The following is a 20,110-nucleotide window of genomic DNA, read 5'->3' on the forward strand; positions in this document are numbered from 1 at the left end:
GAGGGAGCGCACACAGCCCCCCGCCCACCACTTCCCAGGCTTCCAAGTCATTCCCACCATGCAGCAACCGGCAGCCCTGGGCTCAAGCTTGGGCCAGCCCTAAGAACTCCCGCAGAGCCGGCATCTGGACTGCAGACACACACTGGTCACGGCCTCTGACCAGGGCCATCATACCTTGTTCTAGAAACTGCCTTTGGGTTCCCGCTGCAGCACACAGAAATGCCTTACACAGCCCTAGACACCAATCGCAGCTCCCTTTCTTTCTTCATCAAATGAAGACTTCTGGGGTGGGGCCAGCCAGTGAGGGGGTTGCCTCTTCCCCTCGGGAAGCTGATGCTTCACCAGCTGTCAGGAATTGAGAGCTGAGAAGTGACCCCTGATGGCAGAGGGGCCCAGGGCAGCCACCCCAGTGTCTGAGAGAGAACAGAGAACTCACACAGACACAGACATGGCAGACGAAACAAAGGTGAGCGTTTTGCTCCAATGATGATGCCCCAATGCTGGACGTGCTACAGGCTGCCGTAGTCACCCCCAGGAACCAGCCAACACCAGGGCCTGGCCGCCCACCACCACGGCCAGACCTCGTGGCACTCCCTGCACGGGTGGGGAAGTGGCCGGGCCGGACCTGACTCCCACCCCAGGAGCTGGGGGACACTGAGACCCTCTGCCAGCTGGGCTGCATTCACATCGGGGGGGGTGTGTGGCGAGCACCAGGAACCGAGTGAGCGTGTTCTGGACTGCAGGGGGACTCTGCTTCTCCTTGAGCCATGGTTTATTTTGTTGGCTGCGCAGGGTCTCACAGGCCCAGCTGCGGCACCTGGGATCTCTGATATGCGTTGCGGCAGGCGGGATCTTCACTTGCGACATGCAAGCTCTTAGTTGAGGCATGTAGGATTTAGTTCTCCGACCAGGGATGGAACCCAGGCCCCCTGCATGGGGAGTGCAGAGTCACAGCCACGTGCTGCCAGGAAGGCTCCCTCCTAAGGCACCCAGCCCTGAGGTGCACAGGCTCTCTCCTGGGTGGGGAGGCCAGCAGCCAGAGGGAGATGACCTGGCCGAGGCCCCTGAGCTAAGGAGCAAAGAGGGTCTCGATCTTCAGCGCGCCAGCCTCATGGGCCTCTGGGAAGCAGGCCCTGCCAGCCTGCTCGGGGTCCAGAACATGGAGTCAGCACAGGCACAGGAGTGCTGAACGAGCTGGGCCAACTCGACCCGCCCGCCTCCTGCTGTTTCCAGCCTCGAGGCAGGAGGGTACAGCCAGGAGAATCGGGAGCAGACAGCAAGGGCCTCGCCTCCTCCCCCCACTGCTCCGAGTGGCCACGCACTCGTGCCTGGCCACGAGAACATCTGCTCTGCACCTGGCCCCAGGCCAGGCCTCTCACACCCGGCGGGGAGGAACGGTCATGTTCTATCAACACCCAGGAGAAGGACAAGGCCCAGAGGCCAGCAGGGGCAGACCGCGCGCCTGGGCCTTCACAGCAAACTGGGAAAGAACAGCAACCCCTTGCCACAGGCCTCCTCCAGTCCTCACACGGTCCCACCCAGGGAAGAGCCTCTTAGTGGACACTCACGGCCTGGCTTGCCCCTGGCTGCAGCACACGGCCTCCACACCCTCAGAACCTTCTAGGTAGTCCATGACACATGAGAATGCCCAAAAGGAAAAAATGTGGGATTCTCAACTCAGAGGCAGGGACCCTTTCTTGAATGGATGTGGCGCTTAAGTTTGGCACAGGGATTTGGGCGACACAGTGCAAAGCCCAGGAGACCCTCACGGCGCTTCTAGGAGCACCCCAGTGGTGTCTTGCTGACTAGAAAGCACTGCTCATGGATAAAAAGAACAGCAATCTGTGCCCTGGCTTCCTCACGTTCCCACAGCTGCTGGGGGCACACTGTGACCACAGGCCACAAGAGGGCGCCACTGGGCCAGTCTGGCAGCAAGCCCAGCGGGCCCTGCCCCTTGGGGAAGCAGCTCAGGGGAAGATCAAGCAGAAGCCAGGCAGCCAGGGCCAAAGAAGGCATGGGAGCCAAGAGAAGGCATGGGGCAGGGCGCATGCCCTGGGGCCTTTAAGGGCCCCTCACTGAGCCTGACTGCTCTTGGTGTGCTGGTGATCCCCGGGCCAGGCCACAGCCCCTAGTGACTCCCTGAGAGGTAACCTGGGTGTGCTCTAAAGCTTCTCTGTAGGTGCGGTGAACCCATGACCAGGTCTGGGTCAGCCTCACACAACCAGCGGAAGGCCTTAAGAGGGAAACTGAGGCTTCCCTGATGAGGAAGAAGCTTGCCCATGAACCTCGGGGCCAGCTCCTGCTTGCCCCACAGAATTCAGACTCATCAGCCCCACAGCCCCGTGAGTCAACGTCTTGCAATACATCTCTTGGTATCGCTGTATCTGCACTTGCAGACATGTATCTCCTCAAGGCTTCATCTCTCTGGAGCACCCAGCCTGGGGCGAAATCTACAGATCTCCCTGATTCTGTAAGAAGCCAGCAGGCTGTCGGGTGGAAACTGACTTAGACGCGTGTGGCAACTCTTCAGATATAAAGAAATAAAAAAAGACTTGCAATAAAAACTAGGAAAAAAACTAAAGTGTTCCAAAGCATCTTTAGTGGGTGGATGATATGGGGATCCTAGGACCTGGGTGGCAAGGCTTACGGACAACCCGCCCTTTCTCCCATTCCTCAATTCTTCCGTAAGATAGTCATTTATGATCAAGTATCTTCCACGAAAAAACTGGAGTATTGAGTTTCTATACTTCCCAGTACTAAAAAGTTAAATACTTGTGGTCCCAGGCCCACCGACAGAAGCGCCCCACCCTTGGGGGCGGGCACACGCCCAAGTTCACTTGGGCTTGGGGGGGGGGGGGGGTGCATAGTTTCCGATCAGCACAAAGATCAAGTCAGAACAGGAGTTTGGCAACGACAGGAAGTGGGAAGCTCAGGAGCTGCGGGACAGAGGAGCTGCCTTCCGCCCACAGAGGGCCCGCTGATGTGGCCGCAGCCACGGGGCCAGCCTGGAGAGGACCAGAGGCAGAGCATGGCTCAGCAGCAGGCCCTGCCTGGCACAGGGGCGATGGGGCCAAAACACTGCTCCCAGCAGGCTGTGGTGCCCAGCAAGCCACAATTCTAAATAAGTATGATTAAGATCAAAAAAAGACTCACCCCTTGACTTCCCTGAAATCGAATCGAAGGTCTCAGTGAAACAGAATCCTGCAAAAAAGCAAAACAGGAAAACATCAATGAAGATACCTGGAACATGTTTATATGCGGCTGAGTCCCTTCACTGTTCACCTGAAATCTCCCCACATTGTTAATCAGTCAAGTAAGAAGTCTAAAATCTGAAAAAGATAGCGGGAAACCCAAAGACTCACCTCCCAGTCATACAAGGAGCAGGACAAAGACAGTGTTTTCAGGAGAGGGTGAAAAGAAGAAACTACACGTGTTGAAAATTACAGGAAAAGTCGCTGGAGCAGGGTTTTGACAGGTCAGTAAGCTCCTCAGATGTCCCGGGGGCCAGGGTTGAAGGTACACGAGAGGCAACTTTTTTGCGCAGCCCGTCACCATCCCCCCGCACAGCAGCACCAGCCCAGGCCATCCCGCCTCGGGGGCACTCCAGGAGGAGCGGAACTGCGCGGGTGAGCGCCACCCGCCAGGTGGCCGGCTGATGAGGCGACGCCCCCCACCTGAAGGCCCTGACAGGACAGAGCCCAACGCCTGCCCAGCTCCACATCACAGCTTCAGAGCAGCTCGTCCCTGTGCTTGGGGCGGCAGAATTTCCAAATGTCACAGGAAAAAAATACACCAAAAAACTCTAATTTAAGCTTTAGCTATTCGGAGATCAGCCTTCTGGTGGAATTTCAGAAAGAACATGGATCCAGATGGAGGGTCACACTTCTCTTTCTCATTTATCCCGGGCCCTTGGCACCTACTTTGTGTGTAGCAGACCCCACCCCACAGGGTGGTGCCGGTTCGTCACAACGACCCCCTCCCTCCATCCTCAAACCCACAGGGCCCAAATCAGCCTCTGGGCCTGTGGTTCTCCTCAGCTTTCCTCCACGTGGCAGCCCAGATCTTGGGCTCACCCGCCTCCAGCAGAGCCCGCCTCTCAGGCCTCTGCCCCAGCTCCCCCACCTGGACCCCAGGACCAGTCTGCAGTGACTACCTGTCTGCTCTGTGCCCAGCACGTCAGGCCCGCCAGCGGCCCGGGGCGGGCAGAGCAGCCGCACACACAGGGGGAGAGCCAACCAGTGCTCGGGCTGGCCTCTCAGTGCCTGTGACCCTGTCAGACCGCCGGGCAGCTGTCCACAGGTGAGGCAGACAGCGCTCAGCCAACCGGGACCACGGGGGCCACACATGCACCCTGCTCGGCTTACAGGCGCCTCCCCTTTAGCCAAGAGTCTCCAAGGACTTCACTCAGGCACCCGGAGCAGACCTGAGTGGTCACAGCAAGCTCCAGCGCTCACCTCCACGGAATCAGACATCCCAGAAGCCAGCCACCCTGTTTTTTTTTTAATTTGAGAAAGACTGAAAACATTTTTTTAATTTTTTTTAAACTCTGAGAAAGAATGTCAGGATGTATTTTACTTTTTGGACCTCAGTCTCTGACCCGTGCCCCCTACAGTGAGGGTCGAACCCATGCACTGTGTACTGGAAGATGGAGGCTTGACCACTGGACCACACTTTTAAAGCACATCCCACCTCACTGCCAGGTGGGCAGATACAGGATGGACTCCAGCCCCTGCAGGGGCAAGGGCTACTGCGCTGCTCAGACAGGGGCCAGGCTCCCTTCACAGCAGGCTCGAGACCAGACGACCTGCCCCCAGCCATGGTGAGACTGCTGCCTGGAATGCAGTTCACAGACTTAGAGGGGCAGCACCGGGGGGCCCGTCTGGCTGGGCCCTTGGAGACGCAACATTTATGCAGCCTTTGCTTGGAACCAGCTTAAAGACAGAGGCCCAAAGGAAAATCTGCAGGTGGCCAGTAAGCACGGGAGAAGCCATTTCTCACCAGTGCGGTGCAGACTACGCAGGTGCCTACCAGGATAGCTAAAAAAGACGACACCCCAGAACCCTCATCCCTTACTGGTGGGAGCATACAAGGTCCTGTAGAAAAGTCCAGCAGGTATTTTAATATCAACTAACTTGGCTGTGTCAGGGCCTAGCTGCAGCACACAGGATCTCTGCTGCAGTGCAGACTCTCTAGCTGGGGTACATGGTCTCAGTACTTGTGACACATGGGCATAGCTGTTCCACAGCATGTGGAATCTTAGTTCCCTGACCAGGGATGGAACCCACATCCCCTGCACAGTAAGGCAGACTCTTAACCACGGAGCCACCGCGGAGTCCCCTCGTGGTTTCTTTAAACAGTTATCACGTGACCCACCAACTCCAATTCCTAGGGATATACCCAAGAGAAATGGAAACACAGGAATGCACGAACATACACACAAATGTGCACAGCAGAAATACTCTTTACTTCCCTGGTGGCTCAGCAGTAGAGAATCCACCTGCCAACGTAGGAGACACAGGTTCAACCCCTGGGTTGGGAAGATCCCCTAGGAGAAGGAAACGGCAACCCACCCCAGTATTCTTGCCTGGGAAATCCCATGGACAGAGAAGCCTGGTGGGCTACAGTCCATGAGGTGGCAAAGAGTCAGATAGGGCTTAGTGACTAAACGACAACATTCAAAGAACAGCCAAAAACCCAAATGCCCGTAAGTTGGTAGAGAAACAAAATACTACCTAGAAACAAAAATAAATGAACTCCCAATAGACACGACATAGACGAACCCTAAAGCCACCAGCTAAATGAGAGAAGCCCAATATACAACACTGTACAATGGATGACTCCACCTGTATAAATTTTCAGAAAAGGCCAAACTAGTGAGAGCGCAGAACTGTGAGTGCCTGGAAGTGGGGAGTGGCTGCAGGTGGGCTGGAGGGAACTTCTCGGGTGGAGTTAACACTGACTATACGCCTAAAATGGGTGTAACTTCCATGGGTTGTAAAAGACCCCGAGAGCACTCCAAAGCCTCAGGGGCTTTGGGGAACGTCACCTGAGCGTACAGAGAGTTACTGAACAGGCAGCGGGGAGACTCATCTGTTACCCAGTCTCAGTCAACAGTGATGTACAGCGGACGGAAGGGAGACAGCAGGACATGCAAGGGCAGCAAAGACAGCGCCGAAGCAAAGCTGCGTGCCCACCGTCCTTACGGAGCTCTCCACCGACATCACCCGACCCCGAGAGCCGAGAAGGCAGGGTGCTCTTGGTGGGGAACGGCAGGTGCAAACTTGGAGCAGAGACACGGGGGCCACAGAAGCAAAGGGCTCGCAGCACCTGGTTCTCACGCCCTCAGCCCAGACCCCTCCATGCAGAACTCAGTCCGGGGCTCACGGCAGCAAGGCTGCGTTGCAGGAGCTTGGGGGACAGGCACCACGACGACGGTGCTGATGCAAGCCCAGATTTAGGGACGAGAAGGAGAAGAACTAAGAAGGGTGCACCCCCTGAAGAAGGGGCTCTACCAAGGCAGCCCCACCTGTGCCTAGAGTGGCCCACACGCTCCCTGCGGCATCTAGAGAGGCATTGAACTCGTTTACTAGTTGCCAAGCAGGTTATTCAGAAGATCACTTTCTTATGAAGCCCTGGTCATTCACTAAGGGCACTGTGAATAAGATTTTATACTATGGGGAAGTTGGCCAAGGCTAAAAGCTCAAGCTAAAAGGACCACGATGCCAAGAGGGCTGGTCTGCAGTGTGTGTCGCCTAACTTTCATCGCAGAACCAGGCTCTGGGCCACATGGGCTCTCGCAGTGTCTCCTCCCGCCAGCAGGAGGACCAGGCCAGGTCAGTCCTGTCCACAACAGAGCAATTCACTCATACCATCGTGCATACGCAAACACACACACAAGTGACCCCCAGACACAAGTCACCTGTCTACAGCCATTAGCAAAACAGACACCACATGGAACCCTAAATTACACCAGCCCCTGTGCAGGCAGAGAGGACAGGAGTCCCACTTGGAAGATCTTAGAACAAAAGGAGTAGTCAGTAACACCTGGTCAATGACTGAGGTGTATTCTTTTTTGGGGGCCGTGTCCCATGGCTTGTGGGATCCTAGCTCCCTGCCCGAAGATGGAAGCCACACTTCCGGCAGTGAAAGCGTGACGTTTTCACGTCACGACCACCCGGCCACCAGGGAATTCCCCTGAGGTATGTGCTTGTCTGTTCGTTGATTGATTGATCGGCGGCAGCTGGGCCCTCAGCAGTGGACGTGTGGAGTTCACACCACTGGTCCACCAGGGCATTTCCCCTCCTGAGGTGCGTCCTAATGGCACTCAGCCCTTGTTGCTCAACAGGTGGCGGCCAACAGCATCAGAGACACACCTGCTGGCACCAGAGGGCCCGCCCTCCGCACTGGGGTTAGCGCTGCCGCTGCCGGGTGCGGCCCTCGCCACAGGTTCTCCTCAGTCTTAGGGGCGACAGCCGTGACCTTGTGTGTAGACCTTCCCACCCGGGGCACCTGTCAGTAAGCTGCCTGGTCACCACTGTGGCCCCCCACCCCCAACCAGGTTTCCAGGAGGAAACGCTGGTGCTGGCCGGGGCGTTACAGGAGTCTCCGCTTTTGGAGTGTCCTTCGCACCGACATGTGACCATCCCACCTGTCACAGACTCTCAAGCTCGGAGGCCCAATGACATTTTAATGAAGCACAACAAAATTAAAATTGTTACAAGAAAAGAGAATTTTCTGAAGAGTTCTAAAATGTACTAAAATTACTTGTGTGTCTTCAACATCGACCAAAGTGGCCTTTGGCACGTACTGTTTTGCTGTGAAGGTGGGGATCTATTTTTTTTGGGGGGGGGGATCTGTTTTAGATCAAAGTAAGTTTTCACCTTACTTTTCTCGAGTTTATTTGTTTGGCTGCACTGGGTCTCCGCTGCAGCACTCAGGATCTCCCATCTTCTCTGTGGCATGTGACACATGAGTTCCCTGACCGAGGGGTGAACCCAGGTCCCCCGCACTGGAAGCACAGTCTTAGCCACTGGACCACCAGGGAAGTTCCAGGCTTTTATTTTTTCAAACCAAAGTTTACAGATATTTACTGTAGAGCAAACACACTTCATCTGAATGACTCAAAGTGCATCCAGCCCTGTTACCTCCAAGAACCTACTGGAAGGAAGCTGGTTGTGTGATAACGTGCCAGCTTTCTCCCTTCCCTCTGAGTCACATTCCAAGTGGGGCAGGTAGGCTAAGGGGAACCCCAAGCGCCATGAGGCCCTCTGCCATATGGGTCGGTCACACTGTCAGCGGGGGCTCCCAGCCCCTGGGAACGTGGCCCCATTTCCTCCCTCCGCTGTTACACCAGGCAGGGCGGGACCACCTGGCTTTCTTCCTGCGCCAACCAGCAAGCTGCGGCAGGTGCCAACGGGACTCTCACATGGGAGGCTGCTGGGTGTCCATTGGGTATGCCCAGGACAGACTCCACCAGCACAGGCCCCCCTGGGCCAGTGGGGGCAGGGGCGGCTGCAGCTCTGCTTGTAGCGGGTGCAGGTCTGACGCTGGCTGTTCCTGAAGGCTTCGGAAAGCCTGGGCAGAGCAGCCTCAAGGCTCCAGGCCCATGAGCTCCAGACTCCTACGGCAGGACACATTGAAAGCCAGAGGCCTAGGCTCCCTGAGAACAGCCTGCCCGCATGTCCCTGGACTTACGCCTCCACGGCCCGTGAAGGCTCAAACCCCCAGAACCGTCCTGGGGGCAGGGGGGGGCAGCCCGGGACCAGGGCACATGGCTCCTGGGAGCGCGGCCTGTGGGCCAGGCTGAGAGCTGCACTTTAGGCTTGTTATCGCTAAACTCTATCACAAACCTCAAGCAGCAGAAAAGGTCAAAGGACTAGCCCAAACCCACACAGGGCCAGGAGCCAGCTCCACCTGCCACCTCCAAGGTTCTCTGCAGGGATGATACACACACTCGCAGCCTCCTTTCCTCAGAGGAAGACTTGGAAGCTGACCCCAGGAGGACACAGCTGCAGTCACCTCCAACCTTTTATCTGGAGATTTCTGTGTTTAGGTCAGTGACGCACTCCAGGGGGCAGGCCTTTCCACCCCAGGGAGGCCACGATGGGCCACCCAAGCCCAGGAGATATTCACTGGATGGATGAAGAGCAAACGGACAGACAGCAGTTCTGTTGAATCTTCTCGGCTTCTTCCCAAGTAGGCACCCATGTGAGGGCCACACAAGCCATCCACCGGTGACAGCTAGGGTGCTGGACAGAACACACAACCACGATCTCAAAGTGAACACGGGCGGCACAGGCCAGAAAGGCCTGCAAGAGGGGAAGGGCTGAGGGAGCCTCTCGAGGCCGCTGAGCTCACTGCCTAGAGAAGCCTCTGGACCGTGGGCTGCGAAGTCTGACAGAACCGGAAGTGCGGGCAGAGGCCCGTGAAGGAGAGATGATGCAGAGACTGCTCCTGGCACCAGCACGGGGCCTGAGCTGCTGCAGAGGAAGGCTTCAGGACTCTCCCTGAGATGGGGCCCCAAGCCTGGGGGGCAGGAGCTGCCATCCACAGCCAGCCCAGAGGAGTCCTCCCTGAACCCCGTTCAGTGGTGGAGCTAAACGAGCCCTCATTTAAGGGCTTCTCTCATTCCTCTCACTAAGGAATTTCAAAAGCAAGCTTCCCCAATATCAGCTGACCCACTGCTAACCAAATTGCCTGTCAGCCGCTAGAAGAACTGTCAGTCTCTAAGAAAAGACAACCAAATCCAGCACACGATCCCATGGACCCTACAACACTCAGTATCCCAAACCAAAAGCCTTCAGACGTGGGAAGCTGTAGAAAAATGTGACCCTTAACCCAAAAGAAGCATCAGTCAATGAATGGAAACAGACCCAGAAAGAACAGAGAAGATGGCATTATCAGACAAGGGTTTCACTTTAGAGCAACTATTCTAAATTTAAAATGCTCGCAAGCTTAAAGGGAAACTTGAACTGATGCAAAGAAGAATACGAAGTATCAGAGGAGAGTCAGAACTTCTTGAGTTGAGAAATGCAGTATCTTGAAGTACTGAGTGGGATTAATATTAGACGCTGTGGAAGAAAAGGTTAGTGAATCTGATGACAAGGCAACAGAAATGTATCCAAAATGAATCACACAGGAACAAATCTATTAAGAAAAGGAACAAAGCCTTGGTGAACTGCTGGACAGTACTAAGAAATCCATTATACATGTAACTGAAATCCCAAGGGCATGGTATCCAAAGAAATAATGGCTTCAAACCTCCAAGTGTGACAAAGACTATAAACCCACAGACCTACAGAACTCCAGCAGGAGAACAAACAGCCCCATGGCAACACGCCCTGCCAGTCAGCGCAGCAGCAGACTGCGGGTCACAGTCGGAGAAGCGAAGGTAAAACTCACAAGGTCCAATACCAGAAACAAGCTCAGGGACCACGGAAGACCTCTGCCAACTAGGAGGGAAGAGGACCACAGCCTAAAGCCCCACATACAGGGCGAAGAGAAGGTAACGTCAAGGCTGGTTCAGACAAAGGGGGAAAGAACCCGCTTGCAGCAGCTCTGCACTCTGAGGAAGGTTCTGGAAGCTCGCTAAGAAGAACGAATAGTGACACCAGATGGGCAGGCAGATCTGCACAGAGGATGAAGAAGGCTGGGTTATGGTGAGCATGTATGAACACGAAAGACTTCTTTCTCATGACGCTTCTGTAAAAGGCACGACAGGTTAAGGTGTAAATAACAATAATGACGTGTGGGATTGGCACGTGCAGCACTGAATGGGTGGCAACCGGGTGCAAAGATGGGGATCTGGGGGGATGGCAGCGACTGTCCCAGGGTCCTGACACCGTCTGACCCACGGCCGGGGGTCAATGGAGGGCGGGGTCTCCAGGTGCCAGAGCTGACCCTGATCTCCCTGTACCTCGGTCGGCTCGGGGGTGCAAAGCAGACGGACTCAAATATTTGCCTGCTGGACATGCTGAATGCAACATCGGCCTAAGTGGATCATTTTCCTGTTCCTGCGCTCAAGGGGTACTGCCCAGGCCTTGAGGCTAAGGGCACAGTGCACACGGCATAAGGAGACACAGCTGAGGCGCTGGGCTGGGCTGCAGGCGGCAAGGGGGGCAAAGACGGCGGCCGCGGCTGAGGAGGCACGGTGTGGAGCACAGCCGCGAGGGGGGACAGGGCGCCCCCGGGCTCGTGCTCCCCGGAAGGCCAATGTACCACCAGGCTCCTCTGAGGAAGCAGGCGGAGCCAGCCTCAGCGGTGTGCATCGGGCTCACCCTCCAGACGCAGCCAGCCTGGCCTGGCCCCGAGCGCAGGGGCTCCCCAGGCAAACATGGCCCTTTTCTTCCTGCCGCAGGGGCTGACAGCGCGGGGTCAGCGCCACCCTGTCACCCCCCATAGGACTGTGGGCCAGGACCGCTCATCTCCCTGTCTCCCTGGGGCAGCTTTCGGGGCAGCCCCAGACTGTGACCAGCAAGCGGGCAGGTCATGTGATCCCGCGACAGCCCGGCCCAGGCTCAATGCTGCCCGTCTCCACGCCTCTCACTCTCGGTACCTGCACGGGCTACGCCTCAGGCTGGCAGCCTTACACGCGGCACCCGAGTCTCCTCAGACCCTCTGGGGGCTCACACCACTCGCCGCAGGCTCCCAGGCCACACACCCCTCCGGGGCCAGGCTGTCCAACGTGGCACCATCTGAGCAGCAGGCGCCGACCCACACGGGCCCTGTCAGCACCCCGAGTGGCAGGAACCACTTCCCATCAGCAGTGCAGGGGGGATGAACCCAGGAGCTTCCCAGGACGAGTGGCACTCCGCGTGCCAAGGTGTGGCTGAGAGCCAGGGCTAAGTCGGGAGGCCTGGCAGGGCTGAGCAGTGAGAAGGCCTCCACACGGCAGCAGGGGGTGTCCACACCCCGAGGTCACTTGGCACCCAGGCCACTCCGTACGACTTGGATGAAGAAACCCATGTAATAAAGATGTTGATGGATGTAAAAAAACACGGGGCGGGCAGAGGACAGTGCCGGGCAGGGAAACAGGTGGGCCCAGCGGGGTGGGGAGGTGTGAGCACTGGCCTTAGACTCCCCTCGCCTAAGATGGGGCAAGGAGACAGTGAGGAGGAACTCGATGGCCGAAATCCCCTCCTCTCCCCATGAAGGCGGCTTCGAGGGTGAAGCAACAGGAAGTGGCTTATGAAATCCACCTCCAGGTCTAGCGACCAGAGTGCAGGAAGCGCAGTGGGTAAGGCATCCACTTACACTTGTGGGTCTCATGGGGAGACTCTGCCCCAGGGACACTGGCCGTGCCCAGAGACATGTTTGGATGTCGCCACTTGGTGACGGGGCGCTGCTCCTAGCATCTGACAGAAGACCCTGCCCAACAGACGACAGGGCACAGGGCGGCCCCTCCACAGCGTCACCCAGCCCCAGACGTCAGTGGAGCCAAGGCTGAGAAGCCCTGAGCCAGCCAGGCGGAAGGCAACAAGGATGGCGACTGGCAGAGCACAGTGCGGGAAATTCCACGGGACCAATGAGCTAGTGTCTTCAGCAGATGGGCACCTCCAGGGAAGGAAGAGCAGAGACTAGACGTGAAGGTCCAGAGTGGCTCTGTGTGGACACTACTTGAACTAGTCCCAGCAAGGGTGCTCTCAGGGAGCTGCGCAGAGGCGATGTCTCAAACACACACGTCTGTATCTCTTCATATGCAACACAGTGGCTGAAAAAAAGCCACGGGTGAAATGAAAAGACACCTGGGATTGTTCTAAGGATGTACTATCAAAACCAAAGAAACCAAAAAATGGGGAGATGAGGAGGGCACCGGGCAAAGCTGCGAAGACAGGTCAGAGCTCAGAGGGTGAGACTGAATCACAGCCAGAGGGCAGCTGTTACTCTCAGCTCTGTCCCACCAACCCAAGAACACTCCCAGGTGAAAGGTTTACAAGACCTGCCCCCGCCCCTCACCAAGGTACACAGAGCAGACAGGGGCAGGTCCTGTTTGCCAGCACAGACCAGTGTGCCCTCAGGGAGAAAGGGGGCGAGGCGGAAGGACTGCTGCGGTAAGGGCAGATCCAGACACAGCGGCAGGACGCACAGCACTGATAAGCATGGGGAGCGGTGCCCAACACCGCCCTCCGGGTCCTCCACTACCCACCGGGGGCGCTGACTGTGCCCAGGCTGCACCTTCCCTGTGGCCCGAGGCCCTCGTAACTCAGAGGTGCCTGCACGAAGTGATGAAGGTGAAGGCTGCTGCCTCTCCTTGAAGGGTTTGTCTTTCCAATTCTGTGAAGCACAAAGAAGTCCATGAGCTGATTCTTCGGAGCTGGGATGCCCCTTCCCCTGGGCAGAGTGCGGCCAGCAAAGGGGGAGGTTAAGTCCTGAGAAAAGGCCCGGCTGCTGACCTCCTGGCAACTGCCCACCACCCCACCCACCCATTTCCAGTAAAGCAGAGACGATTGGGAAACGCCTTTCAGGAATCCTTCCTGTGGCTTCCTGGCAGGTTCCAAGGGGATGGCAAGGCCGTGGAGAGTTTAGACTGTGGTGTCGGGGACCAAGAGGGGGGCCTTTCTGTGAACCACAGGCAGGAAGAAAGGTCTGGGATGCAGCCCCAGCTCAGTGCGGTGGACAAGGCCAGCTTGGGGCCAGGCTGGGAAACCTGAGTGGACACACAGATTCCACCCTTCCTGGCTGAGGGCAGAGAAGGGGCGTGGCAGGCCAGCATCAGGGCTCACAACAGCTCCTCCCTTTAGCCAGGAGGAGGGCACAACATTCATCATTAAGTGAAGGGACACCTAAGGCAAGAGAAAAGGGATTCTGGCCAGAAGCCAGGTGTAAATCAGGACCCATGTTGGTTGCCAGCAAACAAACGTTTGTGTCAAAATATGTGTCACCGAAGTACACAGAAAGCTTAGGGAAAAAAATTTTAAGACATCTTAAGGATTAGGAAAACAGATGTAAGTCACCTGTAACTGGCCCTGACACCCTGCCGTGCATTTCTGTTTTGCTCGTCTTGGATGAGCAAATAAACAGCCAGCACTGGACGGTCCACCTTCCTTTCTGCTGTAACTTCCACGGGCTCACCTGGACTCTAACTCTCCCCTCACCCCCAGCGACCTCCAATCTGTGTCCTGGCCCTACGGGTGCACCTTTTCCACATGGTCACATAAATGGGATCACACTGCATTAGTTTTCTGTGGCTATGGAACCAGTCACAACAAAGGCGATGGTTTAGACGAACAGAAACCCGTTTACTCCCTGGGTCCTGGAGGACGAAGTCGGGCTGTCACCTGCAGGGCTGCACCCCCACTGAGCGCGCCAGTGGGAGCGCAGTCCCTGACTCGTCCGACTCTGACGGCCGCAAGCATCCGTGGCCTCTGGACACTGCAGTCTTAGGGCCCCATCACCTCCTCTTCTTCTGCCTGCCTCAAATCCCTCTCTACTCTCAAAAGAGCACTTGTGATCAGATTTAGCGCCCAAGGATCCTGGGAAATACCATCTCTGAACGCTTAACTTTAAAAAAACTTTTTTTCCTGGCTTTTTTTGGCATCTAAACACAGATTTACATGTATCATATCTTTTTTAACTTTGTAAAGCTCTTTACTGAATGAATTTGAGCAAACTTTAAGAGACAGTGGAGAACAGAGGAGCCTAGCAGGCTGCAGTCCGTGGGGTCACAAAGAGTTGGACACCACTTAACAACAAACTGAATGAGTCTTTAAATTCAACAGTGCTTTACAATTTTCAGAAGTTTTATATACACGATTTCATACAATCCCATAACAACCCTTTTTGTAAAACCCCCTATCCCTATCTGCCCCTCCTCACTCCCTCTCCTCACTGGTAACCACTAGTGTGTTCTCTGTAACTGTGAATCGGCTTAAGAATCCTTAACATTTTCTCAACTGCAAAGTCCTTTTTTTCATGTAAGACCAAATCCACAGGTTCCAGGGGTTAAGACTTGGACATCTACTGGGGGTCCTTATGCAGCTGACTTTATGCTAAAGCCTTTGACTGTGTGGATCACAACAAACTGTCGAAAATTCTTCAAGAGATGGGAATACCAGACCATCTTACCTGCCTCCTGAGAAACCTGTATGCAGGTCAAGAAGCAACAGTTAGAACCAAACATGGAACAACAGACTGGTTCCAAACTGGGAAAGGAGTACATCAAGGCTGTATATTGTCACCCTGACTATTTAACTTAAATGCAGAGTACATCATGCTGGATGAAGCACAAGCTAGACTCAAGATTGCCCGGAGAAATATCAGTAACTTCAGATATGCAAATGAGATCACCCTTATGTCAGAAAAGAGAAGAGGAACTAAAGAGCCTCTTCATGAAGATGAAAGAGGAGAGCGGAAAAGTTGGCTTAAAACTCAACGTTCAAAAAACGAAGATCATGGCATCCGGTCCCATCACTTCACAGCAAATAGATGGGAAACAATGGGAACAGTGACAGACTTTATTTTCTTGGGCTCCAAAATCACTGCAGATGGTGACTGCAGCCATGAAATTAAAAGACACTTGCTCCTTAGAAGAAAAGCTATGACAAACCTAGACAGTGTTTTAAAAAGCAGAGACATTACTTTGCCAACAAAGGTCTGTCTAGTCGAAGCTATGGTTTTTCCAGTAGTCATGTATGGATGTGAGAGCTGGACTATGAAGAAAGCTGAGGGTCAAAGAATTGATGCTTTTGAACTGTGGTGTTAGAGAAGACTCTTGAGTCCCTTGAACTACAAGGAGATCCAACCAGTCCATCCTAAAGGAAATCAACCCTGAATATTCATTGGAAGGACTGACGCTGAAGCTCCAATTCTTTGGCCACCTGATGGGAAGAACTGACTCCTTGCAAAAGACCCTGATGCTGGGAAAGACTGAAGGCGGGAGGAGAAGGGGACAACAAAGGACGAGATGACTGGATGGCATCACTGACTCAATGGACGTGAGTCTGAGCAAACTCTGGGAGATGGTCAAGGACAGGGAAGCCTGGTGTGCTGCAGTCCGTGGGTGGCAGAGTTGGACATGACTGAGAGACTGAACAGCAACACACGCAGCTGACCACAGAACCCTTAGCGTAGGGCGCTGGAGACCGACCCATGCTGCTGTCATCAAACTTCTTCTCACTGCTTAGTATTAAGCCCCATATCATACTGCAGTCTGTTCACCCACCTGTGGACTGAAGGACACTGGCGTCGTGTCCACCTTGGGGACCAATGAATCAACTGCTACAAACATTCACATGCAGACTCCTGTGCAGACATGAGTTTTCATCTCACCTGATGAACAGCCAGAAGCATAGGCTTGATCTTAATGGCAAGTGTACGTTTAACTTCATGAGACTGCCTTCCGGGTGGCTGGCCGTTTTGCATCCCACCCTCAAGGAAGCAGAGTTCCACCTGCTCCCGATCCATGTCAGGATTTAGCGTAGTCAGGTTTTCTATTTGAGCCATTCTCCTAGGTGTGAAGTGGTATCCCGTGGTTTCAACTTGCATTTCCCTAACGACTAATGACGTGAAGAATGTTCTCATGGACAAATCTGCCATTCCGCACCTTTATGGAGAAGCTATACAAATCTCCAATGCATTTTTAAAAAACTGGGACAACTTTTCACTACCACACTTTGAGAGTTCTTCATGTATTCTAGATACTAGAGCTTTAGCAGATGACTTTTGCAAAGATTCTTCCCCCAGTTTGTGGCTTGTCCTTTCGTTCTCTTAACGATGTCCTTCAAAGAGCAATTACAGACTCTGATAAAGTGCCACTTGACAATTTTTTTGCTCCACGGCTCACACACCAATAAAGTCAACATGTCTAGGCCTAGGCCATGTGGAGCCAAAACCCAGCCCCTTCCAGGTTTCCTGTGTCCCCTGTGTGTCAGCCCAAACAACTGCCCCAGGTGCCCGAAGCAGTGACTCTATAGATGGGTAAGTCGCACCACAGGGGCTGCTGAGACCAGGAGGGCAAAAGGAACCGCAGGGCAACAGCCCTGACAAGCGCTCTACTTGGCTGTGGGTGGGCGGGAGGCATCTGAAGCCTGACTGGAGGTGGGCTGCACCGGGCACAGGCTCTTCACGGAAATCACAGCCAAAATGAACATGACGCCTTGTGATATCAAGAACAGCCAATCTCCAGCAGGAAACTCACTCTCATCTTCAACTACTCACAGATATGAGGGTTCTTGTTGTATGACTGAGGAAGAGGAAGTAGAGAGCGGGGACAGGGCTGTTGGAGGTCCCAGGGCAGGGCTGGGGTCCCCACTTCACTAGTAGAGCTGATCCCAATCTCAAAGGAAGACCAGTCATGGGCCCTGACACAGTTCATTAGATCGTATCCCAATTCTACAATTTATCCAAACTCTTTGTGAAACACACATAATGTAACAGGATGAACCCAACATTTGCTAAATAATTAATTCTTCACATTAAAGTTCTTCTAGGGTTTCCTTGGTGGTCCAGTGGTTAAGAATCCACTCGCAACTCAAGGTACGCAGGTTTGATCCTTGGTTCCGGGAATATCCCACATGCCATGGGGAACTAAGCCCGTGATCCACAGCTATAAGTCCATGTGCAGCAACACCTGAAGCCCTCTCAGAGCCGGTGCTTCGCAACGAGAGAAGCCCGTGCACCACAAGCAGAGAGTAGCCCCCATTCGCTGACCTGGAGAAAAGCTCACATGTAGCAATGAAGACCTAGTGCAGCCAGTAACAAATAAACAAAAATAAACATGTACTTTTAAGTGGTTCTATTCCACTGAGCCCTGTTCCCTCCACGGCTGCTGGCAGCACATCCCAGGCCTGGCTCCAGGGAAGTGTGGCTGTCATGAGCCACCAACCCCTGCCACCGCGCTGAGCTCTGCAACCCACGCCTGCACCAGGCCCTCTTTTCAACACTTTTGCCTCATTACTATTCCATCTCTCCCATCTGCCTTTCCTCAAATAGAAAAATTAAGAAGCCGCCCCACGTCAGTACCTGCTGCACGCCCCAGCACACGCAGCCTGCAGCACTGGGCACGGGCTGTGGAGGGCCAAACCGCGGGTCTCGTCTCCTCTGCCACCCTGGGCCTGTGCGCCCGGAGCGGGCTGCGCACGAGCAGCACCGAGTCTCGGGGCTTGCAGCCCGCGCCCATGTTCCGCCCCGGGGACCTGAGCCCTCCTCCCAGCAGAGGCCCACCCCAGAGTGTGTCCTTGGCCTCATCCCACTCTCTCCCTGGGAGCCCCGATGAGGCCAATGGGAGCCCTGGGGAAATGGACAAGTGGGCAGGAAAGTAGACAGGGCGCTCTGCACCGATGCGCTCCCGACGGGCCTCACCGGGAGCTTGTGTGCTGAGTGGGCTTGTTTTTCCTCTTCTTTAAAAACTGTACTTGGTTTTTTTATTTTTGGCTATGCTGGGTCTTCCCTGCTGCGAGCGGGCTTCCTCTAGCTGCAGTGAGTGAGGGCTGCTCTCGAGGTGCGGGGTGTGGGCTTCTCGTTGTGGAGGCTTCTCTGGGTGTGGAGCTCGGGCTCTAGGCGGGGTGGCCTCAACAGTTGGGGCGCATGGGCTCAGTGCTCCGGTCTGTGGGATCTTCCCGCACCAGGGATCGAACCCGTGCCCCTGCATTGGCAGAAGGATTCTCAACCACTGGGCCACCAGGGAAGTCCTGTTTTCCCTTTTTAACTGCTCACTAAAACTCTTCAACAGGCCCTGAGGTTGGTACCAAACTTCACTCTGCCCAAACCTGTCTTTCGCCCACAGCCTAGGGGCACCATGACAAAAGAAACACACACACCCCCACCCCACCCCCCGCCCAGACAGCAGTAACTAGGATGGAATCTTCCAGCAGAGGAAGCTGAGGGCCTGACCTAGATGGCCCAGGCCCTCTGGGGGCGCAGCCCAGGATGTGGGCTGCCCGGATGCTCTGCATCTCAGCCCAGGGCTCAGCTCAAGTTTCCCCCTTCTCATTTTCTGCAAAGCACCACAGATCTGTCCCAGGAGATGCAGGCACAAGTTGCAGAAAAACAAAAGCCATGGCCAAGAACTCAGCCTTCTCTTCCTTTCAGGATGAGCTCCTCCCACCCCACCCCATGGCCTCCAGCTGGTGCCTATAGCAGGGTCACTCTCTCACATCCACTTTTAAAGTGCACACACACACACACACAGAGCAACCCAGGAGCTGCCGGGTCAGGGACCTGCATTCCTAGCCTAGGAGCTCACTCAGCATCAGTCCCACGAGGTTACCTTGGACACGCTCCACGTTCACGCACCTCTGCACCCCACCAGCCTCTGACCAGCCTCAGGCATCAGCTCCAGGCCGTGTTCAACATGCTCCGCCACACCCACCGTTAACTGCAGCGCTGCACTGGCTTAGCTGTGTCTCTTCTGTGACCCCACGGACCACAGCCTGCCAGGCTTCTCTGTTCATGTTCATGGAATTTTCCAGGCAAGAATACTGGAGTGCCTTGCTGTTTCCTTCTCCAGGGGATCTTTCAGACTCAGGGTTTGAACCAGCGTCTCTTGCGTCTCCTGCACTGGCAGGCGGGTTCTTCCACTGTGCTCCCTGGGAAGCCACCATTGTGTTGGAATAAATCCTAGCTGCTCGGGAACAGAGAAGGCCCCACCATGCAGATCCTGCCTTGAACACCCCACCACTCAACAGTGGGGACCCCAGGAAGGGGGACTGCCTCCAAGCAGAGCCAACTCTGGACCAGCTGGGCTGTGATGGCTGCCTCTCCCACACGGTCAGGTTAGAGACGTGGCCTTGGACCACAGGCTGAGACAGCCCTCCTGGGGGCTCCAGAGGCATCTCGGAGGCATGGAGAAATGGCTGGACAAGTCAGCCTCCCCAGAGAGCTGGTAACCTCTCTCTTTCAAGTAGTTCTGATATTTTGAGCCAGAAGACTCCAAAAGTCTCAAAGAGCCATCAAAATCTGGGAGAAGGAACTTCCCTGCTGGTCCAGTGGTTAACCCTTCGAGCTCCCAATGCAGGGGAGCCCCAGGTTCAGTCCCTGGTCAGGGAACTAGATCCCACATGTGGCCACTAAGAGTTCACATACCGCAGCTAAGACCCAGCACATCCATACACGCGCGCGCGCACACACACACACACGTATTTAACGTGGGAGAAAAGATGGTCAAGGGCTCGGG

The 20,110-nt window shown here is 55.1% G+C and overlaps 1 protein-coding gene across 1 annotated transcript in view; it reads right to left on the reverse strand.

Moving 5' to 3' along the window:
• The window catches only part of ELL (elongation factor for RNA polymerase II), a 79,981-nt gene that overhangs the window by 26,271 nt on the left and 33,600 nt on the right, over window positions 1-20,110 (reverse strand). The window contains exon 2 of the mRNA XM_043467357.1: window positions 3,154-3,201. Coding sequence (XP_043323292.1) covers window positions 3,154-3,201 — 48 coding nt within the window. The remainder of the gene's footprint in view (window positions 1-3,153; window positions 3,202-20,110) is intronic.

Source organism: Cervus canadensis, chromosome 4 (genome assembly GCF_019320065.1).
Source record: "Cervus canadensis isolate Bull #8, Minnesota chromosome 4, ASM1932006v1, whole genome shotgun sequence".
In the NCBI taxonomy this organism is placed as follows: domain Eukaryota; kingdom Metazoa; phylum Chordata; class Mammalia; order Artiodactyla; family Cervidae; genus Cervus; species Cervus canadensis.